Source organism: Solanum verrucosum, unplaced genomic scaffold (assembly GCF_900185275.1).
Source record: "Solanum verrucosum unplaced genomic scaffold, falcon-dt-bn FXZP01000200.1, whole genome shotgun sequence".
Taxonomy (NCBI): Eukaryota; Viridiplantae; Streptophyta; class Magnoliopsida; order Solanales; family Solanaceae; genus Solanum; species Solanum verrucosum.
In genome coordinates this window covers 297,001-323,823 of record NW_026020093.1, presented here as the reverse complement: position 1 = coordinate 323,823, position 26,823 = coordinate 297,001, and the positions used below count along the sequence as shown (strand labels likewise).

Below are 26,823 nucleotides of genomic sequence, written 5' to 3'. Positions count from 1 at the left end.
ACCCACACATCTGGATCCGACTCATTTTCTTTCTTCCTGACATGAATCTTTTTGAAAACCTCTGGTTCAATGGGAGTGCGTCCCAATTCTTTTTCCTATAAATAAAAACTGAAATTTATAACGATATATATGTATCAACTAATTATTTATTTAAAAGTTTGAATTAGAACTTACCATCTCTCGTGCAATTGTTCCAACTGTCTTTGCACCTCCGGTGTGCAACGAGCCACCTTTAAGACTGCCTCTAGCCATTTTGGCTTGATCTGATATTGCCTTAAACTTGTCTGTGTTCCAATACTGACCCAATTCATCAAAAACATGAGGCAACATCCAACCGGGACGTTCACCACTATCCCGAATGCTCTTTAGCCAGCTAGACAGTCTGGCAGATGCCTTCCTCTCAAATGTGGTCCCAATGACCGAATTGTACCTCGACTTCCAAGTACACATAGTCTGAAAAAAAATGAATAAAGTTAATTAAATCGATAGTAAAAAAAAGTAAAGTATACTAAACTTAACTAAAAAATATATACCTTAAAGTTATTAAACATCGTCTGGCGTATACTGTTTGGAATCTCGCTCCAAGAGTGATAAGCTTGTGTATAGAGTCTTCTAACACACTCTTTTAACGCCCGGGCAGCATCCTTTGCAGGATACCACCTGCAAAACACATAATAAATATGTTAGTTCATGAATAATATATTAAAGTATAAGAAATAAATAAAATAAACTAACAAATAGATAACAAAACAAACTTACGATGATCGATCCAGCTCAATCATGACTCTACCAAGTCTATCCTTCTGGCCAGGAGCTAGAGCAGACATCGTATCATGTGGTGTAGCACTAGGTGCAGCTGTAGATGAGGGTGATACATCAGGATGCACAAAACGCTGAGTCAATGGAGGCGTACCGGCCATAGCATCTAACTGCTCGCTACTAGAATCTCCAAGCGTAATGGCAGATAACTGAAGAGATGTACCTGTGGGAGATGGAGTACCTACCGATAAGGGTCGTGCTCGATGAATAGTCTGTAAAGGTAGGTCCTCATAGCGTCGTGAAGGCAATGCATGTGAAGTAGATGAAGCACCGACTGGTCAACGATAATTAGGATAATATTGTCGAGGATCTGCCGTACCAAACGGAACAGCAAATAAATAAGTATCATGGTTGATGCGCTCTGGCGCAGAAGAAATAGATCCTGCAATATCCTCAGGATCTATCGGTCTCCTAGACTTCTTCTTCTTAGCCTGTTTAGTCTGGCTAACTCTAAGATTCTCGCGATGTCTATCACCGTCACCGCCTGATGACATCTGTATGCAAATTTACATGTATAATATATATAAAAATCATAAATTAAATAAAATTAGTAAAATACACTTACATATGTACTAGCTAGCTTTCATTCTACACTATTCCTCCTCGCTTGTTTCAATTCCATCATTCTCCCATTCTTCCTCCTCAGTTGTTTCATTTTCATTATCGTCCTATTCTTCGTCATCAAATGATTCATTTTCCTCATTCTCAGATATTTTTTCCTCAACATTCAATATCTCATCATCAGATACTTCTTCTAATATGTGTTGAGGATGTTGTAGTGTGGTTTAATTTCCAATTCAACATCAACTTGTTGTTGAACAATTGCAACATCATTTTGATACGCCACATCTAAGACATTGTCAATTTCAATTCTTCCCACAGGCTTACTTTTTATAACAACCCACCAATCAGCTTTGTCTCTACGCAATTGATATGAAGTGTAATACACTTGTTTAGCATGTTGTGCAATAATAAAAGGATCACAACTTCTGTATTTCCTGGTGTGCTTAACTTCAATTATATTATGTTGATGGTCCACCTTTGTGCCTCTATGTGATGGGTCAAACCACTCACACCGAAACAATACAATCTTCTTATTAGGCCAATCTGAATACCTCACTTCAATAATCTCTTGAATGACACCATAATATTCAATAGTTTGACCAGTACCATCAACATCACTTTGTATATAGACACCGCTATTATTTGTTTTCTTGTTCCTAGATATTTCTTCAGTTTGAAACTTAAAACCATTGACACAATACTTATTCATTGCCAGTACTTGAGATTCAGGTCCAAGGGTTACTTCTTTCACTAATTGCAAATGTTGGACACTTGAGTATTCATCGTAAACCTACGCGATTGTTATTTCAAGTAATATAATTTAGTATACCATGAATATATTATTAAATACTTAGGGATTGCACACTTACATAGTTCCTCAGCCATTTGGAAAATTCTGTATAGATGGCTTCATTACCCCATGTGTTTACGAACAAGCTGATCATTTTACATTAAAGTATTTCGTTAGTTAATGATCACTTATTAGTATGTAATTTAATAACATATTTTTAACACTTACTTGACATATGATTGAATCTCTGGACAATTAAGCAAAATATGTGTCACAGCTGATTGCATTTCCGTATCAGTGAAGCCTCGCTTTCTACGCTTTTTAGATCCTCGACCATTTTGATTAAAAATTGATATCGGTGGAAATAAAGGACCAATATCGCCTTTATCATTGCGATTAGGCCTGTTTCTCCTCCATGACACATCATGACCAAAGTAATAAGAATAAAAATCACATGTTTCTCTCCCAATATGACCTTGAACAAATGATCATTTGATCCTTCCCCTTTGCTTAATCGTTTGATCCGAACTACCAATTTTTCTGCATGCATATATGTACATATATGTGTCACGCCCCAAGCCTACACCCTGGGTGGGACCGGCACCCGGAGACCATTTCTAGCCTCAAGCGAACCCTTGGCCTCGCTTTCTTAACTCAGCGGAAACCTAACCAAACAGAATAACTCAATGCAAATGCAAGGTTACAAAACAACTTAACTTATAAAATTTGGCCACAAAGGCAACTCGAATCTCAAAACAAGATATTTACATATATACATAGATGAGAGACTCAAAACTAACTGACTGACTCTCTATGAAGCCTCTAAAATACTGAGATGGATGTTGGGACAGACCCCGCAACACCCTAATAAAACAAAACTAAGATTACAAAATAATTGAGTCCTCCGGAATGCAAGGAGGCTCACCACTGACTCTGGAGTGCTCAGCTGGATCAACGACGTGATGGATGCTGATCATGGGTACCTATGTCTGCATCATTATAAGATGCAGGTCAACTGACATCAGTACATGGAATGTACGAGTATGCAAGCTGGAAATCTAAACCACAACTTAAGCTTGAAAAGAGTACAAGAGAACACTTATCGTGGCTCTGTACGACTCATGAATAACTGAACTCAATATATATAAAGCAATAAGACACATACAATATATAAAGCTTGTAAAACAGTATAACAACATAGCTTGTTAATGATAAAACAATAACAAACTCAACTTTACTTATATAAAAGTAATATAACTTTTGTGGGAAATTATTTAACCGACAATCACCACTATGAGCCCTAGTGGTGATACAACGTTTTACCTCACGTTGCCCAAGGACCATCCTATACCTGGCCGTGATATAGGAAGCTATCTTTACTAAGTGGATCCACTAGCTTAACTTTCGTGATCATCTAAAAAGTATGACACGAGAAAATCTCATGTTGGCCGCATGGTTTTTATGGAGAGTTGAGTTAATATGAACTCGTGTCCCCAACTCGGTGCTCAAGACTACTCCCAAAAATATACTTTAGCTCATAAGTGTTTTAAACACACATTTCTTTAGTTTGAGATAATTGCTTAAAACCTAGCCCAAAGGCTCTCTTGGAAACGATGTTCCTTTCTTACTCAAATGTAAAAACATTTAGAAACTTCTTTGGGAAATACATAGTTCCCTAATAACTTTTGAGAAATGGACTCGACTTTATGCTCTTGACTTAACTTGAAACTTGAGACTCTTCACTTGGCTTGAACTCTATACTCTTTACTCGACTTGAAACTTGAACCTTAAAACGAAGGTAAAACGTTTAATAACGACTCTTGAAAAGCTTTAGAGACTTGGATGAGTTCTTGACGTTTAGAAGTACTTTGGAGTGTTGGAAACAACTAGGAAACATAGGTACAATACCAAGGAACATGCATGAGAAAGCGTGAAAAGAATGGGAACTTGGCGTCCTTGGCGTGCTGCAAGGCGCGGGGCGCCAGCCCTTGAAGCTCAGAAGGTCTGCTAGGGAGCACTGCTAGGCGCGGCGCCCCATAAGGGAAACTTCAGAGCCCCTGCTGGGGCGCGCTGGCTGGCACGACGCCCCAGCCTCTTTTTCCGCGAAATTCGACTTTCCTCTCTTGTTTCTCCAACTCTAAACCTTCTAAACTTCAAAGGTTCCAACACCAAACACTTAGAATCATAAACCCCTCAACATACAATAGATTTCAACTCAAAAATACAACCAGAAACATGTCCCAAATCAATAAGGAACTTCAACAACACAATCAACAACACCCAACAACTTCAACAACATAACCAATCTTTTCTCGAAAATAAAACGAGTTTGGTGTGTGGGGAAAAGGATCAACCCAACACTATGAACTCACGTACCTAGTAGGGATCACCCCCGACGATATCCACGACGATCCGTGACGAAAATCCTTGCTTGATCTTCTATTTCTCCTCTTCTTCTCCTCTTCACTCTCAAACCCTTAGTTTCACTCTTTTAAAATGGGACAAACTGAGATAAAAAATCAGTCCAACACTTAAATATAACCAAAAGAATTGATTAGGGAAAAGACCAAAATGCCCTTAAAATTTCCGGACGAATTTCCCTGCCAACTGCCCAACTTCCAATGGGCACAACTCACTCATACAAACTCGGAATCGAGCAAACTCGGCAGCGTTGGAAAGATCATTCCACGATATTCGCAAACATAACTGGAACTACACCTAAATCATCCCGATGTAGGAGTTATAACTGTTCAAAGTTGGCCAAAACTCATCCATTTTCCATGCTTCGCCAAATTTCTAGATTCTGAATTGTTTTCAAAAATTACTATTGCCAATTTCAAGCTTCTTCATAGTTATTTCAAATTGTCGGATGTTACAATATGTTAATATATAAAAGACTTGGCGAATATATATAACTTAGTGAATATTTCAAATGGATACATTCATCTTGTTTGAACCGGACCTCCGAGGCGGGCCTCTTGTACAAGGTGAATTGGAAGATGCTCCATCACATCAAAAAAACCACATGGAAATATCTTCTCCAACTTACTAGTAGTGACAAGAATATTTTCCTCCATCCTATCTAAACTACTCTCCAACAACTATCCAGAACACAAATCTTTAAAAAAAAGACTTATCTCTATGATTGGTTTTCATATCCTTTCGGGTAGATGGCTAAAAGCGATAGAAATTAAAGTTTCCATGAACACATGACAATCATGACTTTTCATACCTATAAATTTTCCTTTATTCATATTTGCCCGCTTTCCTAAATTCGAAGCATAGCCCTCTGGCATCCTCAAATTTTTAACCCACTCAATAATTTTCACGTTTCTCATCCAATGTGAATGAAAAGTTGGCTTTGGGCTTAACTATTTTACCATTCTGTAATTCCTGCAGCCATAACTCTTTTCTCCTACAATATTCCTTTATGTCCATTCTAGCTTTTGGATTGTCTTTTGTCTTACCCTTAACATCCATCACTGTGTTAAACAAATTGTCAAAGTATTTTTTTTCAATGTGCATCACATCTAGATTATGTCGTAGCAGATTGTCCTTCCAATACGGCAACTCCCAAAATATCCTTTGTTTGATCCAATTATGTTCAACACCATATCCAGGAAGTCTAGAAGGTGAAGCTTCTGTAACTTTAGGTAATTGAGAAATTCTCTCCCAAATTTGATGTCCTGTGAGTAATGGAGGTGGGGGGTCAGTTTCAACCTTATTTTTCCTAAATGCATTTTTCATCTTTCTAAACTCATGGTCCATTGGCAAGAACTGGCGATGACAATCAAACCATGTATTTTTTCTGCCATGCTTTAAAGTGAATGCCTTACTATTTTCCATGCAATACGGACATGCTAGCTTTCCAGCTGTCATCCAACCAGACAACATCCCATATGTAGGAATATCATTAATAGTCCACATTAAAGAAGCATGCATGATAAAATTCTTCTTAGTTGATATATCATAAGTCAAAACGCCTTCAAACCACAATTGTTTGAGCTCATCTATCAATGGTTGTAGATAGACATCAATCAAACTTTTTGGATTCCGGGGACTTGGAATAACACAACTTAGAAAGATGTAGGGACTGGTCATGCACATTTCAGGAGGAAGATTATACGGAGTAAGAAATACCGGCCAACATGAATAAGGCGAAGCATTATTAGAGAATGGTGTGAAGCCATCTTAACACAACCCCAATCTAACATTTCTTGGTTCACTAGCAAAATCAGGATATACATTATCAAAATGCTTCACCATCAGATGGATGAGACAAGACATCCGGTGGCCTTCTATATTCACGATGCCAGCTCATATGTGGGGCAAACCTCATCGATGCATACAACCTCTTTAACCTAGGAATGAGAGGTAGATAATGCATCGCCTGAACTGGAACCATCTTTCCAGCCAGAGACCTCTTATAACGAGTATGTCCACAAAACTTACAATTTTCTAATTCACTATCAGTCTTGTAAAACAACATGCATCCATTAACACAACAATGAATTCTATCATACGTCAATCCTAACTTGGACACCAAATGCTTTGCTTGATAGAAGTTCTTTGGTATGTTAAACTCCGAATTAACTAGTTCACCCAAAAGATCAACCATTGAGTCCATAGCAACATTAGGAACATTCCAATCTGATTTAATATTCATTAATCTAACCGCAACTGACAAGGCAGAATGCAGACTCCCTTCACATAGTGGACGGCTAGACTCTTCTAATCGATTATAAAAGCGTCTTGCTTCTTCATTAGGAGCTTCATCAAAATATTGTTCCGGTTCCATCCCACCTTGAACCCCGAAAGCATCATTGATCATTTCATGAACCCTATCATGTTCAACCCTATCATGTTCAACTCTAACTTTTTCAACCCTAATTTGGCCATGTGATGCAACCATATTATATACATCAACAGGCATCGAATTATAAAATATACCATCCAATCCATCACTTTCTCCATGATCAATCCATACAAAATATCTAGGCTTAAATCCATTACGGTACAAATGAACCATAACTCTATCTGGTTTAAAAAAATTTAAGCACTTACATGCACTACAAGGAAACCTAACCAATCCATTAATCTTGAAAATGTCAAGTGTCATTGTATGTTCAATAAAATTTCTAACACCGTCAATAAACTCAGGTTTCAAACCAGCACCAGTTTCATAATGCATATTATACATCCACAAACGATGATCCATCTACAAAAATATAGATATTCAATTATATTATAAATAAAATTTAATAATAATTTTACTAGTAGTAGTCCTAAAACTAGTTTAGTATTGACAAAACCACATTATTTAATTTAACTTATTTAAACAACTTAACAACTTTTTAACTTGAACTAGTTTAGTTTTGACTTAATTCCAACAACTAAATCCATCAACAAAACCACATTTTTTAATCTAACTTATTTAAATTTAAAGCTAAGTGTCAACACTAGATGGACACAAATCGATCTTGCAAGAAAATCAATTTTGTCATCAATAGGATCAACTAGTGTTGCTACTCATGCTTAACAAATATATTATTTCTAAATTTAAAGCTAAGTGTCAACACTAGATGGACACAAATCGATCTTGCAAGAAAATCAATTTTGTCATCAATAGGATCAACTAGTGTTGGTACTCATGCTTAACAAATATATTATTTCTAAATTTAAAGCTAAGAGTCAACACTAGATGGACACAAATCGATCTTGCAAGAAAATCAATTTTGTCATCATAATCAACTAGTGTTGGTACTTATGCTTAACAAACAATCAATGGACACAAAAATATTATCATAAAATTAAAGCTAAATATCAATACTAGATGGACACAAACACATTATTGAAAACAATTGTACTTGAACTTTAGAAATTTAGAAGCACCAACCTTATCTCCTACTTTGATGAAAGAAGCAATATAGTCTTGTATCAACTTTTTTAGATGCTGAGCTTCCTCAGTTGCTTAGCACGAAAAGTTCTAAAATTAGTTAAATTTCAAGTTCAAGTTTTAATTTCAAGTTCAAGTTCTAATTCTAAGTTCAAGTTCAAGTTCTAAGTTCAAGTTCAAATTCTAATTTCAAGTCCAAGTTCTAAGTTCAAGTTCTAATTTCAAGTTCAAAGTTCAAGTTCAAATTCTTCGTTCAAGTTCTAAGTTCAAGTTCAAGTTCTAAGTTCAAGTTCTAAGTTCAAGTTCAAGTTCTAAGTTCAAGTTCTAAGTTCAAGTTCAAGTTCAACTTCTAAGCTCAAGTTCATGTTCATGTTCAAATTCTAAGTTCAACTTCAATAATAATTCAAACTAGTCCTAAATTCAAAATTCAAACTAGTCTTAAAATCACAAATTCAAACTAGTCCTAAAATCCCAAAATCTAACTAGTGCTAAAATCCTAAATTCAAACAACTCCTTAAATACCCTAATTCAATCTAATCTTACAATTCCAAAATCAAACTAATTAACTCAAGAAATACCGAATTTTAAACAAATCCTAAGATACCCTAATTCAAACAAACCCCAACATTAAAATTTTCTAGGGCTGGGCATAAACACCGAGAAACCGAAACACCGAACCGTAACGAATTATTTCGGTTTCGGTATTTCGGTTTTCGGTTCGGTTTTTGATATATATTTTCGTATTTTTCGGTATTTCGGTTCGGTTTTCGGTATGTCATTTTACATAATTCGGTATTTCGGTGTACCGAAATATATTACACTATATTTATAATATTATTAATATTTTATTAATATTAAATAAAAAAAATAGGTAAAATTAGGTCTAAGTCCAACTTAAACTTTAACTTTTCAACTTTTACTTTTTTAGCATAGCAGCAGCCCTCAGCCGCACATCAATCTACAGTCTACAATCTTTGACTCTTTTCCACTTCACCCTTGGTACTTCCCACGTTTTCCGGCGACCGGCCGACCAGAACACAGCAGGCCACCACGCAGGCAGCAGTTATCACGATTCACGCAGCAGCGAGCCAGCGACCAGCATCACCTAGCAGTCGACCAGCGACCACCATCGACAGATCGACGACCACCATCAGGTATTGTATTTAATGGATTGATTAGTTTTTTGTTGTCAATATTTCTTCTTCCATTTTAAGTTATCAAGTTTCAAAATGAATATTTTTTCATCCTTTTTTTTATTATTATTTTAGCTTTTGTTACTAGTTAGCTGTTAGTGTGTGATTTGTGAATTTTTATTTTATTTTATATAGATGGCTGAACAAAATCAATTAAATATAGGTGTGGCTAGTCAAAGTCGAATAAGTATGGCTGATTCTACGAATAATACACCTACTAATAGCAATGATGCGTCAATTGGCACAAAGGAAACAAGAAAAAGAAAAGAAATGGATCCTAGATCTCCTGTTTGGCAACACTTTGAAAAAAATATTTGAAAATGGTGTATTAGTTAAAGCAAAGTGTTTACATTGTAAACAAAACTATGCTGCTAATACAACTAGAAATGGAACAAGTGGACTGAGACAACATTTGACAAACCGATGTAAAGTGTATAAGCCCCCGCCTGTTGCACCTGGTATTCAAAAATTGTTAAATATTCAAAGTAACAGTTCTTCGATAGAGACTTGGAAATTTGAGCAAGAGGTAGCTAGGAGAGCTTTAGTTGAGATGATAATTTTGGATGAACTACCTTTTAGTTTTGTTGAAAAAGAAGGATTTAAGAAGTTTATGAGTAAAGTCCAACCTTTGTTTCGGATTCCTTCTCGTAGAACCATAACAAGGGATTCTTATGAAGTTTATGGTGAATTGAGAATAGATTTGAAAAAGTCTTTAAGAGAAATACAACCAAGAATTTGTCTCACAACAGACACATGGACTTCGGTGCAAAGAATCAATTATATGTGTTTGACTGCTCACTTTATTGACAGGGATTGGGTGCTTCATAAAAGAATATTGAATTTTTGTCCTATCACTAGTCATAAAGGTGAGCATTTGGCTGAGTGTATTAGTAATTGTTTACTTGATTGGAATTTGGACAATGTCTTTACTGTTACGGTTGATAATGCCTCTTCAAATGATGTGGCGATTTTAGAGTTGTCCAAAAAATTAGATATGTGGGGAACTAATATGATGGATGGTAAGCATCTTCATGTGAGATGTATCGCTCACATACTTAATTTGATTGTGCAAGATGGTTTGAAAGAAATTGGTCCTTCTATCAACGGGTGAGACACATGGTGAAATATGTTAGATCATCTTCTACAAGGACAAGAAACTTCTTGAAATGTGTTGAAATGCAAAAGATAGAATGTGACAAAATGTTGTCTTTAGATGTGCCTACTAGGTGGAATTCCACCTATTTGATGTTGGACACGACAGAAAAATTTGAGAAGGCTTTTGAGAGGTTTGATCTTTATGATGGTAATTTTAATTATTTTCTTGCTACTGATGTTTGTGAAGATGGAACTATTGCAGGTTCAATTCAAAATGAGGATTGGACTAATGTGAGGAATGTCACAAAGTTTCTTGAAAAATTTTATGAGCTCACACTGAAAGTTTCAGGTTCACGGTATGTTACTTGTAATGTTCATTTTAAGGATATATGTGAGCTTGATGCATATTTGAAAGTATGTATGACAAGTGATGATGTTGATTTGAGTAAAATGGCTACGGGGATGAAAGAAAAATTCAAGAAATATTGGGGTACTCCTGAAAAGATGAACAAAATGCTTTTTATTGCTTCTGTTTTGGATCCTCGCAATAAATTTGTGTATGTTAGTTTTGCTCTTGAAGAATTACTCGGGGAAGAAAAGGGAAAGATAGTGAATAATGAAGTAGAGGCATACTTGAAGAAATTGTTTGCGATCTATGTAAGTAAGTATGCAAAAGGTTCTAAAAATCAATCATCTTCGTCTAACTTATCTGATTCATCTACTTGTGGTCTTTCTCAAAATGTGAAAACAAATTCTTTGAGAACTAAGTTTTACATGAAGAAACAAAAGGAAGATTCTGGAAGTTTAGGTGTTAAATCTGAGTTGGATAGATATCTTCTTGAAGACCAAGAGCCTGAATCTGAGGATTTTGATATTTTGATTTGGTGGAAAGTTAATTCTCCTAGATTTCCTGTACTTTCACAGCTGGCTCGCGATGTATTGGCTATTCCTATGTCGAGTGTGGCATCGGAATGTGCATTTAGCACCGGTGGTCGTATTCTTGATCCCTTTAGAAGTTCATTGACTCCCAAATGTGTGCAATGCCTTATTTGTGTCCAAGATTGGCTTAGACAAGAAACTAAGCCTATTTGTGTTGAAGAAAGTTTGGAGTTTCTTGAAAAAATTGAACTTGGTAAGACTTTTTATTTTTTATTTGTTTTTGGAAAAAATAAAATACTTATTGTGTTGTATCTTGTATGACATATTTGATTTTCTTATTTATAGAGATGGCAAATAGTGGAAGAAGCTCTTCCATTGTTGATCTATGATTGGCTTGCAAGTGGTGAGTTCAATACGTCATTTATTTAATCATATCATTTTTTTAATCTTAAAAGTAGTGTTCTAACATTTGATTTTATCTTAAAAGGTCCAAGAGTCAAGACAATGAAGAAAGACGTAAAGTACTAAGTTTTGTTAGTATTTTTGTTGGCACTTGAGACTTGAAAGTTGAAAGTGGTCTCATGGAAGAAAGTCAAGAAAACTGATTATTGTTGTTTGTTATTGTTGGCATTTGAAAGTGATCTCATGGAAGAAGGCAAGAAGCTACATTGTTTGTTGCTCATTATTGTTTGTTATTGTTGGCACTTGAAAGTTGAAACTTGAAAGTGGTCTCATGGAAGAAACTACATTGGTGCATTATTGTTACTTGTTAGATTGTTATTATGTTGTTGTGTAATGGCTTATGGCATGATCAATTGGTCATTGTATTTGTGAAGACATTAACTACAATGCACTTTTGTTTTAGTGACATTGTTAATTAAAAATTTGCGTGTTTTAGTGACATTGTGAATTAAAAATTTATGGTGTTAATGCCTAATTGCAGATTGGCAGTATGGCACTTCGTTTTGACTTCTAAGTTTTAATGTGAGCTTCTTTGGTGTTAATGCCTAATCGCAAATTGGACTTATGGTATCTTCTTTGGTGTTATTTTACAGAATATTGTAGCTATTATGACATAGCAATGTAACTATTTTTAGCCCATTAAGCTGAAAAATCAAACAAAAAAATTGTAAAATTTTAAATTTTAAACAGCCCACTAAGCAGGCCCATAAAAAAAACCGAACTAACAAAAACCGAACCGAAATAACATAAACCGAACCGAACTTAAAAACACCAAAACCGAACCGAATTACCGAATGCCCAGCCCTAAAATTTTCATTTCACAATCAACAAACACAAACTAACAATCAAATAATCCCCAATTCAAACTAACCATCAAAAACCCCTAAATCATTCACTTACTAACTAACAATCAATCAAACAAACAATCAATAAAAAAAACTAATTCAATACACTAATTAACAAATTCAATACTCAAACTGAAAGAAATTAAAAATAATATTATGAAACCCTAACCTTCAATTAAAGGAGAAGGGCAGTGGATCGAGGTCGGGGTCAGTTGGCCGGAGATGTTGTTGCTCTCCTCGCCGGCTGCTGATGTTGATTGTTTGGAGCTCGTTGGGCGGAGCAGTTGAGGGAGAGACAGAGCAGCGAACTTTCGCTGATTGGAGAGACGAGAGAGAGGCAGCGATTTGTCTCGCCATTCTCGCCGGTGAGAAGAGACGGGAGGGAGCAAGGAGAGAAGAGATGAGAAGAGGAGGGCGACGGGAGGAAGTTGGGCTGCTTGAGAGAGAAGAAAAGAATGAGTTTTCAAAATTAGAGGGTTTGGTCTTTTTTTAGGTCAAAAATAGGAAGGTTAGGTAGATTTAATTTGAGCCATTGGATTAGTTAAGATGAGCGGCTAGGATTTGATCTAGGATTCACTTAAAGGATGGACGGTTAAGATTTAAACTAATGTTTCAAGATTTGGACAAAAAGGATTATAATTGCAATGAATGAATGGCTAAAATTGCAACTAAAATTGATATAAGAGGCTATAATTCAAAAACGAAATTGGATTGAGGTGGCTAGAATTGCAATGAATTGAATAAGGAAAAAGCTAAATTTGAAAGGAATTAGATTAGAATGGACTAAAAATTAAATGATTTCGAGAAAAATTAAAGAAATGCTATCCAATTAAAATACTACAAATATTATAACATTTTATATAATAAAAATCACTTAAATTTTTAAAAATTTGAATAAAATAATTTTCCGAGTTTTACTTATAATTTTAAAAATATTTTAATAATATTTACGATAATTTTATAAAGCATGCAAACTAAAATATATAATTTTTAGACAAAATCGATTAAAAATTTAAACTCGGAATATTTTAAAAAAAACACATATTTAACCAAATAGCACTTCCGAAAAGGTTATAGGTCTGTCAAAATTGGGTGTCAACATACGGACATCGTGAAGTCGATATTATCTAAATAAAATAATTATTTAAATATACCGACCTCTTTAGGTCGGTATTTATTAATTTATTTTAATATAAACTCACCTTTTGAGGTTGATTTTATTAATTAAAATTACATATACATATACATACATACATACATACATACATACATACATATATATATATATATATATATATAATTTAACTACACATCAACAAAAGTTTAATTTAATAAATTTAATTTATCGATCAAGTTAATTTTATAAATTTAAATTATATACCTTCTAATTATATAAATTTAATTTTATTGATCAACAAAAGTTTATCAATATCAAATTTAATATATAAATCTCCTTAAATTGATCATCGATATTTCTTTAATTGATAATGTATTTCACATCTGAACCACTAGTATATAAGACTTGATTTGTTAAACTACTCGAGGAATATATATATATATATATAATTAATCAACGTATTTCATACTCCGATGAAGTATCCTTTACATGTCATCATAATTAGGAGGTGATCACTACACTTGACATCCATTCAAGATCGAACGTATATAATAATACTATCTCGCATTTCATATTGGAATGGATTATATGTTAGCTCTTCACCTCTACTACATCATGACATGAGATATTAAGTTTATGATTAGACGACGGACTGATAGGATTTGTACATTACTCTATAAATATAAGTATAATTATCTCCTAATTCATATCAATGTAGTTTCATACTCTAAATATGGATTATAGATATTTTTTTTATTTATTTCACGAATTCTAACATTTTATTTGTAAAAGTATACAAAATTGTTACACTTTTTAAACAATTAATCGTAGGTATAAAATGAAATTTTAATATTATGCACAATAGCAAAATTATGATTAATAGGAATATTTTAAACATACCGACCTCCGGATGTCGCTTTTATTAAAAGTTGTTAGATATAATAAAAAATACCGACCTCATGAGGTCGGTATCACATTAAATTTTAAGATAAATAAAAAGTAATCATGTTAATTAAATAATATTGACATCTGGAGGTCGGTATTTTATATTAAATTATTTTTTAACTTATATAAAACCGTCATTCGGAGGACGATTTATTTAAAGTTAATTGAAAATATTAATTTATTACATACTATTTAATTTTACCGACATCTGGAAGTCGATATTATAATTTTTTTTGTTTTTTATTTTACACAAAACCATTCTCCGGAAGACAATTTAAATAAAATTAAATCAAAATATTTCTCAGCTTTGTTTTTTATATGTAGAAATGGGGAAAATCGCGTATGCTAGTGCAGATATTTTTAAAAAAGCGACGGACAACGTCTCTATGTCCGTCGGTGTTTTAAAAAAATGTTTGACCAACATTTTGACCAAAAAGCGACAGACTAAGAGACATTGTCCGTCGCTTTCTTAAAATATTTGACCAGATATTTTGACCAAGAAGCGACAGACATAAAGATGTTGTCCATCGCTAATTTAAAAAATAATTAAACAATTAAAATTAATAAAAAGCGACGGACGGCGTGACTTTTTTTTTAATTAATAAATAATTATTTTTAATAAAAAGCGACGGACTGCGTCACTATCTATATAAAATAATTAATTAGCAAAAATCCGCGAAAAAAAGTGACGGACTAAGCGATGCCATCCGTTGCTTTTAAAAAAAATATTTTAATTAAAAAGCGACGGACTAAGAGATGTTGTCCGTTGCTTTTTAAAAATATTTGACTAGATATTTTGACCAAAAAGCGACAGACTAAGAGATGCCGTCCGTCGCTTTTTTAAAAAACTAATTAATAAAATAAAATAAATTAAAACGACGGACAGCGTGGTTATTGTTTAATTTATAAATAATCATTTTTAATAAAAAGCGACGGACGACGTCTCTATATATATTAAATAAATTATTATTAATATTATATATATATATATATATATATATTATTTTTTTGCGCAAAAATCGATAAAAAAAAGCGACGGACTAAGAGATGCAGTCCGTCACTTTTTGTAAAATAATTTTAAAAATAATTATTTTAATTAAAAAGCGACGGACGGCATCTTTTAGTCCGTCGCTTTTTTGGAGCGACGTTGTCCGTCGCTTTTTCTTCCGTCATTTTTTAGCAGTTTTTTAGTAGTGGTTAAGCTAGCCAAGTGGTCACATACGTATGTGATAGTGATACCATCAAATTAAAGAAAACAAAATTAAAGGATGGAAGCAAAGCATATGACAATTTGAAGAAGACATCTCCCTAACACCTCATCACCGACCCTAACATCTCATTTGCACAATTTCTAAATTTCACAAAATTGTTGAAAAAGGTGAATAGACCATTTCTATTTTGTATTAATAGCAACCTAAAAATAAAATATGTTGGTGAAGGGAGTGTTTCTCCTTTAAAAATTCTTATGCGAGCCAAATCAAAATTAGTTAGGACCTCATAGGTATTAAATATTATATCAAAATAAAATTTTAAAAAGTCATATTAAGTAATATCAAATAATAGTGTATAATTATAAATTTATATCAAAATCTACAATCTAATTTGGTAAAAATGAAAGTCAATTTGATTTGGTTGATTTTATCGATTTTTAAAGAATTATTGATACTTTGGTACGGTACTTTTTTTATAATAAACCTTATATGATGTAAATTCAATTGAGTTGAAACCCTCGAAATAAATATCAGATATTAAACATATAGCAAAAAAAGTAAAAAGAGTGAATTTCATGTTGAAGTAATACCTACCAACCAATACGAAGTTCAGACTTGTACCTTTTCCATTTTGGGCTTCATTGACTAATTAAGTCCTTTTTTTCCTCCGAAAATTATCAAGTGGATGAGGTTGTTTTTTTCTTAATGAAAGGTTTCATTTTTTAGTTTACGATATAAAATAATTTCTTAGTAGTTAGTATAGAGTACTTTCCTCAAACGAGTTTTAATTGACATGAATTTAAATTAATTCGATTTCAATACGAATATAAATCCCGAATAAAAAGTCTTCTTTGATAATTAATGTAAGAATGTTCTAAGAAACATAGTGTCCGTGAAACACACTCAACCCAAGTCCATTTCCAAGTCGTCTTTCCTTTTTCCCATCATGTCTTACCCATTAAGAAAAATAAGGAAAATACAAATATAAGCTTGAATATAACATTATTGTTTCTTAATAACTAAGAATTTTTTAACTACGACAGGTTCAAAGTAATTCTTTAATTGGATGTTAAATTGACTTTTTAAGTTATCAAAAGTTTAACACTTCCAATTTTTATTAAAAGTAATAAAAATTAATGGTATGCTATATTTGAGAATGGGTTCAAAATAATTATTTAACTATAAATTGAATAATTGTGGTTTTTGATAAATATGTTTTTTAATTTGGTTTCAGTTTGTAAACATGGCCTTCAATTTTGGGTGTGTACAAATAGACACTTGAACTTGTATAAAGTTAAACAAATAGATATATGTGTCATGTGTGGTGTCCTGCGTGGCCAATTTGCTTCCTATAGCAAGGCGTTCTACATGTGTCTATCGTTCAACTTTATACATGTTTAAATGTCGCTTGTGCACATTCAAAGTTGGAGGACATAGATGTCAGGTGAGATCAAGTTGTTAAATGGCATGTTTATGTATTTTGCCATGCCTATTTAAGGGAAAAAGGACAAACATACGCCCGAACTATCGTAAATGGTATGCAGATACCCTCCGTCATACTTTTGAGACATTGGTGCCCCTGCCGTCAAAAAACTAGAACATGTATACTCTTTATACTAACAGACATACACTTGTCATAATCTTATCCACAAACCCGACATTTATTAAATATCGGATCGACGGATACGATTGCGCCACGTATACCTATTTAGTCTCCCGTTAGAGTGAAGGGCATATATGCTCTAGTTTTTTACGGCAGGGGCACCAATGTCCCAAAAGTATGATATAGAGTACATGCATACCATTTACGATAGTTTGGAGATATATTTTTCTTTTTTCCCACTACTTAATAACGAAATGTGTCTATTAAGTTTGACGGAAACTATGAAAAAAACTAGCGATAACTCACATTTCAAGATATAACTTTTGTAATTTCTGCTATTTTTTTTGTTTATTTCTTATGGTACAACTTTTTTGAAATGTAATTTTTGTTGTCTTTTCTATCTCTTTTTTAATGCCTCGTGCATTTTTTGTATTGCATTTCTTAAAATTTAATGAAATCTTCTTGGTGTTTATGATTAAAAATTTCCGCCCTTCGTCAAATATAACAAATATAAAATTACCAAATATTTGATGGGAACAAAAAAAAAAATTAAAAACTATAATTTGATACATTTAATGGGATATTACGAAATCAAATTTAAAATAAATTTATATAAACAATCAAACAAAATATAAATCATATTTCTAACTTAATTCTGAAATAACTCGCATATTCCACTTACCATGCCACCTTAGTTGTTCAATGTATACACATAAGATACTTGAACCAACCCTCAACATAAGGGAACCGGTCATTTTTTTCATTTTATCCATCTTTTACTTCGGCGTAAACGCTCTCTTTTTTCAATAGACCTTATATGGTGTAAATTCAATTAGTTGAGACTCTCAAATTAAATATCGAATATTGAATATATAACAACAAAATATAAAGAGAGAATTTCGTATTAAAGTGATACCATCCAATTATTGGAGTTGTATTATTTGAGTTTTGTTCATCAATTAATTAAGTTTTTTTTCTTCGGACAATTATTAAATAGATGGAATTGCTTGTCTCTTAACAAAAGGTTTCGTTTTTAACTCAAAGGTATAAAAGAATTCTTATTAGAGAGCACTTTTCGCATTATTTTTTTCAATACAAATTTAAATTAATCGAGCCTATAACCCTTCGGGGTGGCCTAGTGATTTGGGCTTGGGCTTGGGACTTTTATGTTGGAGGTCTCAAGTTCGAAATCCCTTGCCAGCGAAAGCAAGGGTTTTACCTTCTGAGTCGAGCTCATCGCACCGGGCTTGTCTAGTGCGGGTTACCTCTCTTATGTGATTTGCGAGCTATTGCATAGGAGCAGGGGTTTAACCTTGTGCGCATCCAAAGGATAGCAACTGCGGATTTCCCTTTGTCATAAAAAAAATAAAAAATAATCGAGCCTATAAAACATTCACTCAAACAGCTAGTCCACTTCCTAGTCGTCTTTCTTGTTCCCATAATGTCTTGCCCATCAAGAAAAAAATAAGGACCATAAAAAATACAAGGTTGAATACATAACATTATCTTGACCGTTGATTATGTGTTAGTCAACTCATATCAAAATCAAAGGTTCAAATTTTACCATAAAATTATCTCGGTTGACTCAAATTTATTGTTTCTTAATCACTAATTCAGAAGACTCTAGAAGCCCTATTAGAGATATGACTAAGAAAATATGGTATGTTACGTTTGAGGATAGATTTAAAATATTTTTTTAATTATAACTTGAATATTTTGATCCTTTAACTTATCAAAAGTTAATGTTTTTAATCTCCATTATATATTTATTAAATTGCGTCTGTTAAGTTTGATTGAAAAAATATATAAAAAGAAAACAGCGAGGACTTATATTTAGAGATATAACTTTTGTAGTTTTTGCCATTTTTTGTTTGTTTCTTAAGTGATTAGTATTGCATAATTTTTGTGTGTAGTTTTTGCTATTTTTTTTCTATATCGTTTTAATGTCTAATGCATCTTTCTAAATTGCACTTTTAAAAATTTGATGAAATTTTATTGTTGTTTATGGTTAAATCTTTTTTTCCTTCGTCAAATATAAGTCATTAAATATTTTATGAAATAAAAATATTAACTTCGGACAAATTATAAAGATTATAATTTAATACATTTAATAAAATATCACAAAATTAAGTTTAAAATAAATTTATCACAATATAAATCTAAATCTCAAACTTAATCGACATATCTTCCTACCTACCAAATGACTCTTAATTGTTCAATGTGTGTACACATAACGCTACTTGAGCCAACCCTCGACATAAAGGACCCTTTTTTGTCATTTTCTCCATGTTTTCCTCGAAATTTTGTTTGTTTTTTTTCTTTTTTTCCGCCTATATAAGCATGTCCAAGTCTTCATTTTTTTTCACTACAAAACCTTGTTATTACTATCCACCAAAAAAAAAAAAACAAAGAGACTTAATAGGTCAATGGCAGGGGAGAATTGCCATGATGTGATCAAGCTACTTGGTTCTTCAGATCGTGACTTTCTTATTCGCAACAATGGTGACAAGGTATCAATTGTTCCATTAATTCTTTGTTTGTTTTTTTTTTGTTATAGTAGCTGATGTTGATAAATGATAAATTGGAGTATGTGGCTGTAGTTTCTTGTTATTCTTTTGGTTTAAATATTTGTATATCCGAGTAGAGTAGAGGGTTGGTTCGATGGAATTTTTTTTTAATTATATATATGGTAGATGTTAAATTATTTTTTTAACTTCTTCCTTATATTTAATTATTTCTTCATAATTTGATCCTTTAGGGAAAAGTTTGGCTCGATCGTGTGTTAGGTAGATACTGAAAATCAATTTTCTCAAAAGAAGTACAAACGATATGACTTACGACAGGAGAGGACCTAAGAAGGAAGCAAAAGAGAGATGTTGGTACAATATGGGGTTTCTCCCTCAGGGGATCAAAAGATGTTGTATTAAAGTTTCAATGGATTAATAACTAATTCGGCTTTGTGCGGTGTAGGTCTCATTTAATGGGCAAGCACTCACTAGTCACTATCTTAGTTTCTTCCATTCTCCGAGACCTCTGGTTAAGGTTAGATGTGATCGCATCTATTCCACCTAGCTTTGAAATTCAAGATTCATTGTTCCCTTTTGTCTAAGTAAGACTTGTGGACTTCTTAACTTATCTAAGAAATGTTCTTATAAGATTGATCTAGGCCTTGGACAGTTTTTTGAGAATGTCCTCGAAAAGTTGTAAAAAATTGGATGATTACTTCTTTTTTTTTGTGACCATGTTTTCCGGGCTAGTTTTCACGCATTTTGACTAATTCAACGGAATATTTGACATCTCCCACCAGCAACAACAGGTACCAGATAACTCTATCCACCAAGGCTAGGACAGATGGGAAGGATGATTACTTTTTAATACGAAGTTCTTCAAACTCAATTGTGTTTGTACTGGTTTGTTATTCAGAAAGACATGATTATGATTTATAACCCGTTACTTTGCAAATCTATCTGCATTATTTACTCCACCTATGCTTTGGAAATGTTTAGAACAATATCCACAAGTTTGTAACATTAAAAAGAGTAATTTTACTTTTAAAAGAAACAAGATGAAATGACTTATAAGGAGAACGTACGAACATGATAATAGGGATGCATTAAATATGTAATTAAAATAAAATATAACATAGATGGAATATTCAAGATTTAGCCAGAAATTGTGGAAGTAAGTTTGGTTGATCTTGGTTTCTTAATTTTTAAGTGGTTCGGATTTGGCTTGATTCGAAACCAAAAACATCATTTTGTTGTCTTTTTATTCCTTTGTGGATGTTTGATTCTGTTTTGATTGAAAAAATTGTTCTTTTAACCAAATAATTACTTAATTTTTTCAAGGGAACTGTGGTAAAAAGTTGTTAGGACCAAGCGGTCTGCTTTCACGGAAATAGCTTTTTGTATCATTTCAAATATGATAATATGTTTGTAGTTACAAGGTATTATACCGAGCATAAGAAAGTGAGGTGTATATGCATTGTTTACCGTGTGCCTGACTTTTTAGTTTTACTGGTATAGACAGACATGTTAGGAAAGGAATAAAATGAATTTTTGGAAATTATAGCTAGCTCTGATTAACAGATAATTTCATTTATGGCAAGTTTTTCACAAACGTTTAATTCTCAGGTTAAGCTTGATACTTTAAAGGAGAAAAAAATCGGTTTGTACTTTTCAGCATCATGGTGTGGTCCGTGCAAACATTTCACCCCGAATTTGGTAGAGGCGTACAATGGGCTCCTACCAAAAGGAGACTTTGAAATTGTTTTCCTTACTGCTGATAAGGATGATGAATCTTTTAAGGAGTACTTTTCTAAAATGCCTTGGCTCGCTGTCCCATTCTCTGATTCTGAAACACGTAAACGTCTGAATGAATTGTTTGCTGTTAGGGGAATACCCCACTTAGTGATTCTTGATGCTAGTGGGAAGGTAGTGACAAATAGCGGGGTTGAAATCATTGTTGAGCATGGGGTGGAGGGCTACCCTTTCACTCAAGAATGGCTAAGCGAACTTAAAGAGCAAGAAGAAACCGCTAAAAGAGAACAATCTTTGAAATCTATCTTGGAGTCACAGTCCAGAAACTATGTAATTGCAGCTGATGAGAGGAAGGTTGATTCAAGATGCTTTTTTTTCGATCCTGAATTTTTTTTTCTCTTGTTTATTCATTAAAGTTTCTCTCATTACTTTTTCGTTATGTCTTGATAATTATTAGGTACCTATTGCTGATCTTGAAGGCAAGATTATAGGCCTATATTTCTCAATGACTTCTTTTAAAGGACGTGAATCCTTTACTCGGAAGCTGATTGAGATGTATGACAAGTTGAAGGCTCAGGAGGGAAACTTTGAGATTGTCATGATTCCTCTTGACGATGAAGATGAAGATGAATCTTTTAAGAAAGAGTTTTCTAGAATGCCTTGGTTTTCACTTCCCTTAAAAGACAAGACCTGCGAGAAGCTGGCCAGGTACTTTGAGCTCTCTACCCTTCCTACCTTAGTCATCATTGGAACAGATGGGAAGACTCTTCATTCTAATGTTGCTGAAGCCGTCGAGGAGCATGGTATCCTGGCATATCCTTTTACCCCTGAGAAGTTTGCTGTACTTGAGCAGATACAGAAAGCTAAACTGGAAGAACAAACATTGGAGTCGATTTTGGTTACTGGAGATCATGATTTCGTCATTGGAACAGATGGTGAAAAGGTAGGACACAAACATCACATGTTTGGTTATATTTTGTTTTTGTTCAATCTTTCGTCATCAATCATGCTTTGATTACTATACCACGATTAACATGACTGTCCTTTCTGTTGATATTTTACTCTTATCCTTAACTTCAACTAGTAACCAAAATTTCTCTCTGTAGATCCTGGTGTCTGACCTCGTAGGGAAGAATATTCTGCTTTACTTCTCAGCACATTGGTGTCCCCCATGCCGTGCTTTTACACCACAGCTTAAAGAGGCATATGAGACGATAAAAGCCAAAAATGGTCCATTGGAAGTGATTTTCATATCTAGCGACCGAGATCAAGCCTCATTTGATGACTATTTTGCTACAATGCCATGGCTGGCTCTTCCCTTTGGTGATGAGAGGAAGACATATTTGAGCCGCCTATTCAAAGTTCGTGGCATACCAGCATTGGTTGCTGTAGGGCCATCAGGCAAGACTGTTACAACTGAAGCCAGAAGTTTGATCATGTGTCATGGTGCTAAGGCTTTTCCATTCACCGAGGAGCGTATGAAGGAGATTGAAGCAGAAACTGCAGAAATGGCAAAGGGGTGGCCTGAGAAAATTATGCACAAACTTCACGAGCATGAACTTCTGCTTTCTAAGCGTTCTGGTTACAATTGTGATGTATGCGATGAGGCGGGACAGATATGGTCATTCTATTGCGAAGAGTGTGACTTTGATATGCACCCAAAATGTGCTCTAGAAGAGAAAAAGGAAAGCAACATGGATATGGATACCGAGGAAGATCAAAAGGATCAAGGCAAAGAGGAACAGAAAGCAAAGGAAGGATGGATTTGTGATGGTGAAGTTTGTTTCAAAGGTTAATTTGTTGTTATTTCTTGGTGGCTATGAGGAATTTGCTATCAAATCTTTAGTTAAGAAGCATATTTGTGTGTTTTGAAATTGTTCTTTGTGAGACACTTCTATCCTAAAATCTTCTGTTGTCAATTTTATTTATGCAATACAAGTTTAATTAAACATTGGACCTGTGTTTGATCCAGATTATACTGTCTATCTCCAGGTAAATTGTCTCTATGAGTCAAGTTATTTGTGCAAAGAATGTGACATTGATTTTCTGAATCAGATTTCAATATTTTCGTTTCTCAGTGTTATGATTATCTGCTCCATCGGAGAGTGTTGGTTTCACTATGATAAACTTTTAAAATTTTTAGAATTTCTGGTAAAGAATGCAATGGTTTTATCCTTATGATATTCCAAATGTTATGGATGCTTGATTCTGGAAACCTTTGCTTGTTTCACTGTAAGATGTTGTTCTTGTGTTTGGATTTTTCTTGAAGTACTTTTCGTGGATGTTTCAGGAAAAAAACACTATTGATAATTGTTTCTGGAAAAAAACACTAGCTCATGGGGTCCTTCACGCCCAGGTTCGACTAGAGCATGAACCTGGAGCCCAAACGAGAATGGACCTGGCTCTGACATGTCAGGTAAAGATGATTGACATGAAAATGATGTTCACTTACCTGGACTGGAAAAGCTTATAAGAATTTGCATCAATTAGTTCTTTTACTTTTCTCCTTCAGATGATAAGCTACATATGTACATGAAATATTACTATATGATTAATTAATGAAAAAAATCGTTTTTATCAGTAACACACTCAAAAAAGATACAGAAATAAAGAGAATTTTAATTAAATTGTTTGGAGAAGCCGGCAGGCCAAAGACAAAGTAGCATATATGAGGAATCTTGGTCAGTGGAGGAATCAAGATGCCACTGTCCATTCTATTAATAATAATAATATTCCATTTCATTTGTCACTATTGTATAGTCTATTTGATTATATAATATTGTTGCAAATTGTAACAAAATGCCCTTCAAACTTTAGTCTAGGCAGCTAATACTTCTAATCCAATTTAATATGTATTTGTGACAGGGCCGGCCAGGTTGAAACTTCAGATGAAATTGACCGGCAAGTGCTCGTTGTCCCTAATAAGTTTCCTTTAAGAGAGAATCAAGACAGAACATGTCAAATGAAACATGTTGAGTGTTGTACAGTTTTGAGAGAGATAAGAATCAGTAACTGATGGCTATGGCAATTGATCTAGAAAGCTCCTCGAATGATCTCACAGTTGTACTGTCTTCAAAGGAGAGAGACTTTCTAATATGTACAAACGGTGAACAGGTGTGTATACTGGCACTATCCCTTCAACAAATGTTTCTAAATTAACCTTTTCGAAGTTGTTATAAGGAGGTTTGACTGTATATACTTCCTCTATAATCTTATCTAAGAACGAGAAAGATTGAGCAAAAACAAACTGGAACACTGATCTTATGCTTGTTTGTAGGTTACATTGAGCAGCATAACAGGAAAGATTGTGGGCTTGTATTTCTCCGGTTCATGGTGTGGTCCACGTCGCCAGTTTACACCAAAGTTGGTGGAAGCTTACGAGAGTTTATATCCTAAAGATGACTTTGAAATAGTGTTCATTTCATCTGATAAAGATGACGAATCGTTTAATGAATACTTTGTGAAAATGCCGTGGCTTGCTGTTCCTTTTTCTGATGCTGAGGCTAGAAAGAACTTAAAGCAGTTGTTCAAAGTAAGGGCAATTCCACATCTTGTGATTCTTGATGGGACAGGCAAAGTTTTGAGCAACGATGGCGTTAAATTTATCAAGCACTTTGGTCCTGAAGCCTATCCATTTACATCTGAAAGAATTAATTACTTGAGGCTGGAAGAAGAGAGGGCTAAGGAGAATCAGTCTTTGAGGTCTCTTCTGGTCTATGGATCACGCGATTTCTTGATCTTGAATGAAGAGAAAAAGGTAATGTCCTTGAGTTGATCATTTCTATGCATTGTAGTTTTTGTGCTTATTTTCGACATGCTTGTTTACAGATTTTCGTGTCTGAGCTTGAAGGGAAAACAGTTTGCCTATATTTCGGAACGGGTACTCATAGAGGGTGCATAAATTTCACCTTGAAGCTAGCAGAGGTATACGAAAAGCTTAAAGGAAATAACTTTGAAATTGTGCTGATTTCTCTGGATGAAAAATATGAGGATTTTAAAGAAAGCTTTGAAGCAATGCCATGGTTGGCTTTACCTTTCAAAGACAAGAACTGTGAGAGACTTATTCAGTACTTTGAGCATAAATTCCTACCACAGCTTGTCGTATTAAGTCCAGATGGGAAGACTCTGCAGCAAAATGCAGTTAAATTTGTCGAAGAATATGGAGATGAAGCATTTCCTTTCACACAAGAAAAGCTTGTAACTTTGGCTAATCTAAAGAAGAAGAAACTAGAAGCACAAACATTAGAGTCCATTCTTGTTACTGCAGATCGAGATTTTGTCATTTCAAATGGCGGTTTAAAGGTAAGTTTAGTCGGTTGAAATAAGTGAATGAAACTGTGAGCTCATTTCAAAGGGATTGATGAAGTTAGTGTGTGCTAATCATGTTATTTTTCATTGTACTTGTTCAGGTTCCTGTACACAAACTGGTAGGGAACAACATTGTACTGTATTTTGCAGCAAGTTGGAGTCTCCCAAGTCGAGAATTTCAACCCAAACTCGTAACTGCATACCATGAAATAAAGAAGAAAGACGGAACATTTGAAGTGATTTTCATCTCTAGTGATCAAGATGAACCTTCCTTTAATAACATCTTCTCAAGTATGCCCTGGTTGGCACTTCCTTATGACGATGAAAGGAGGTCATTTTTGTCGCGCAGATTCAACATTGTAGGCATTCCAGTGGCCATAGCAATTAGTCCTAATGGCTGCACTGTGAATACACAAGTAAGGCAGCTGTTAGAGACACACGGTGCAGGAGCCTATCCCTTCACAGAAGAACATATAAAGAATTTGCAGCAACAACTCGACAAAAATACAACGGGTTGGCCCAAGAAAGACAGAAATGAAATTCACAATGAGCATGAACTTGCACTGATACATCAGCAAGTGTATCTCTGCAGTGGGTGCAAGGAGATGGGGTACGGGTGGGCTTTCTTCTGCAAACGTTGCGATTACGGGCTCCATCCAAAATGTGCTCCAAAACAAGAAGAGATGAACTGAAAAAAAATGTTTGATGTAAAGCCAAGCTCCTTTTAGTAACATAGATCCACTTTAACCTCATACATGACCTCTAGTTCATCTTGTGATTAAAATAGTGATTTGTGTGTAATTTGTATCATTTTTATATCTGACCTTCTAGTAAATA

The 26,823-nt window shown here is 34.0% G+C and overlaps 3 protein-coding genes across 3 annotated transcripts; all 3 read left to right on the top strand.

Moving 5' to 3' along the window:
• The first annotated feature begins 11,066 nt into the window (after window positions 1-11,066).
• Window positions 11,067-11,641, top strand: LOC125824792 (zinc finger BED domain-containing protein RICESLEEPER 2-like). Its single transcript, XM_049504141.1, has 2 exons — window positions 11,067-11,489; window positions 11,582-11,641. The coding sequence occupies exons 1-2, from the start codon at window positions 11,132-11,134 to the stop codon at window positions 11,623-11,625; spliced, it is 402 nt and encodes a 133-aa protein (XP_049360098.1). The 5' UTR covers window positions 11,067-11,131; the 3' UTR covers window positions 11,626-11,641.
• Window positions 11,642-19,800: 8,159 nt separating this feature from the next.
• Window positions 19,801-23,474, top strand: LOC125824788 (probable nucleoredoxin 1). Its single transcript, XM_049504137.1, has 4 exons — window positions 19,801-19,929; window positions 21,553-22,032; window positions 22,136-22,621; window positions 22,785-23,474. The coding sequence occupies exons 1-4, from the start codon at window positions 19,846-19,848 to the stop codon at window positions 23,472-23,474; spliced, it is 1,740 nt and encodes a 579-aa protein (XP_049360094.1). The 5' UTR covers window positions 19,801-19,845.
• A 1,171-nt stretch (window positions 23,475-24,645) lies between these two features.
• On the top strand, window positions 24,646-26,678 carry LOC125824789 (probable nucleoredoxin 1). Its single transcript, XM_049504138.1, has 4 exons — window positions 24,646-24,792; window positions 24,956-25,435; window positions 25,507-25,980; window positions 26,088-26,678. Exons 1-4 carry the CDS (start codon window positions 24,694-24,696, stop codon window positions 26,676-26,678), a joined length of 1,644 nt encoding a protein of 547 aa, XP_049360095.1. The 5' UTR covers window positions 24,646-24,693.
• Window positions 26,679-26,823: the final 145 nt, after the last annotated feature.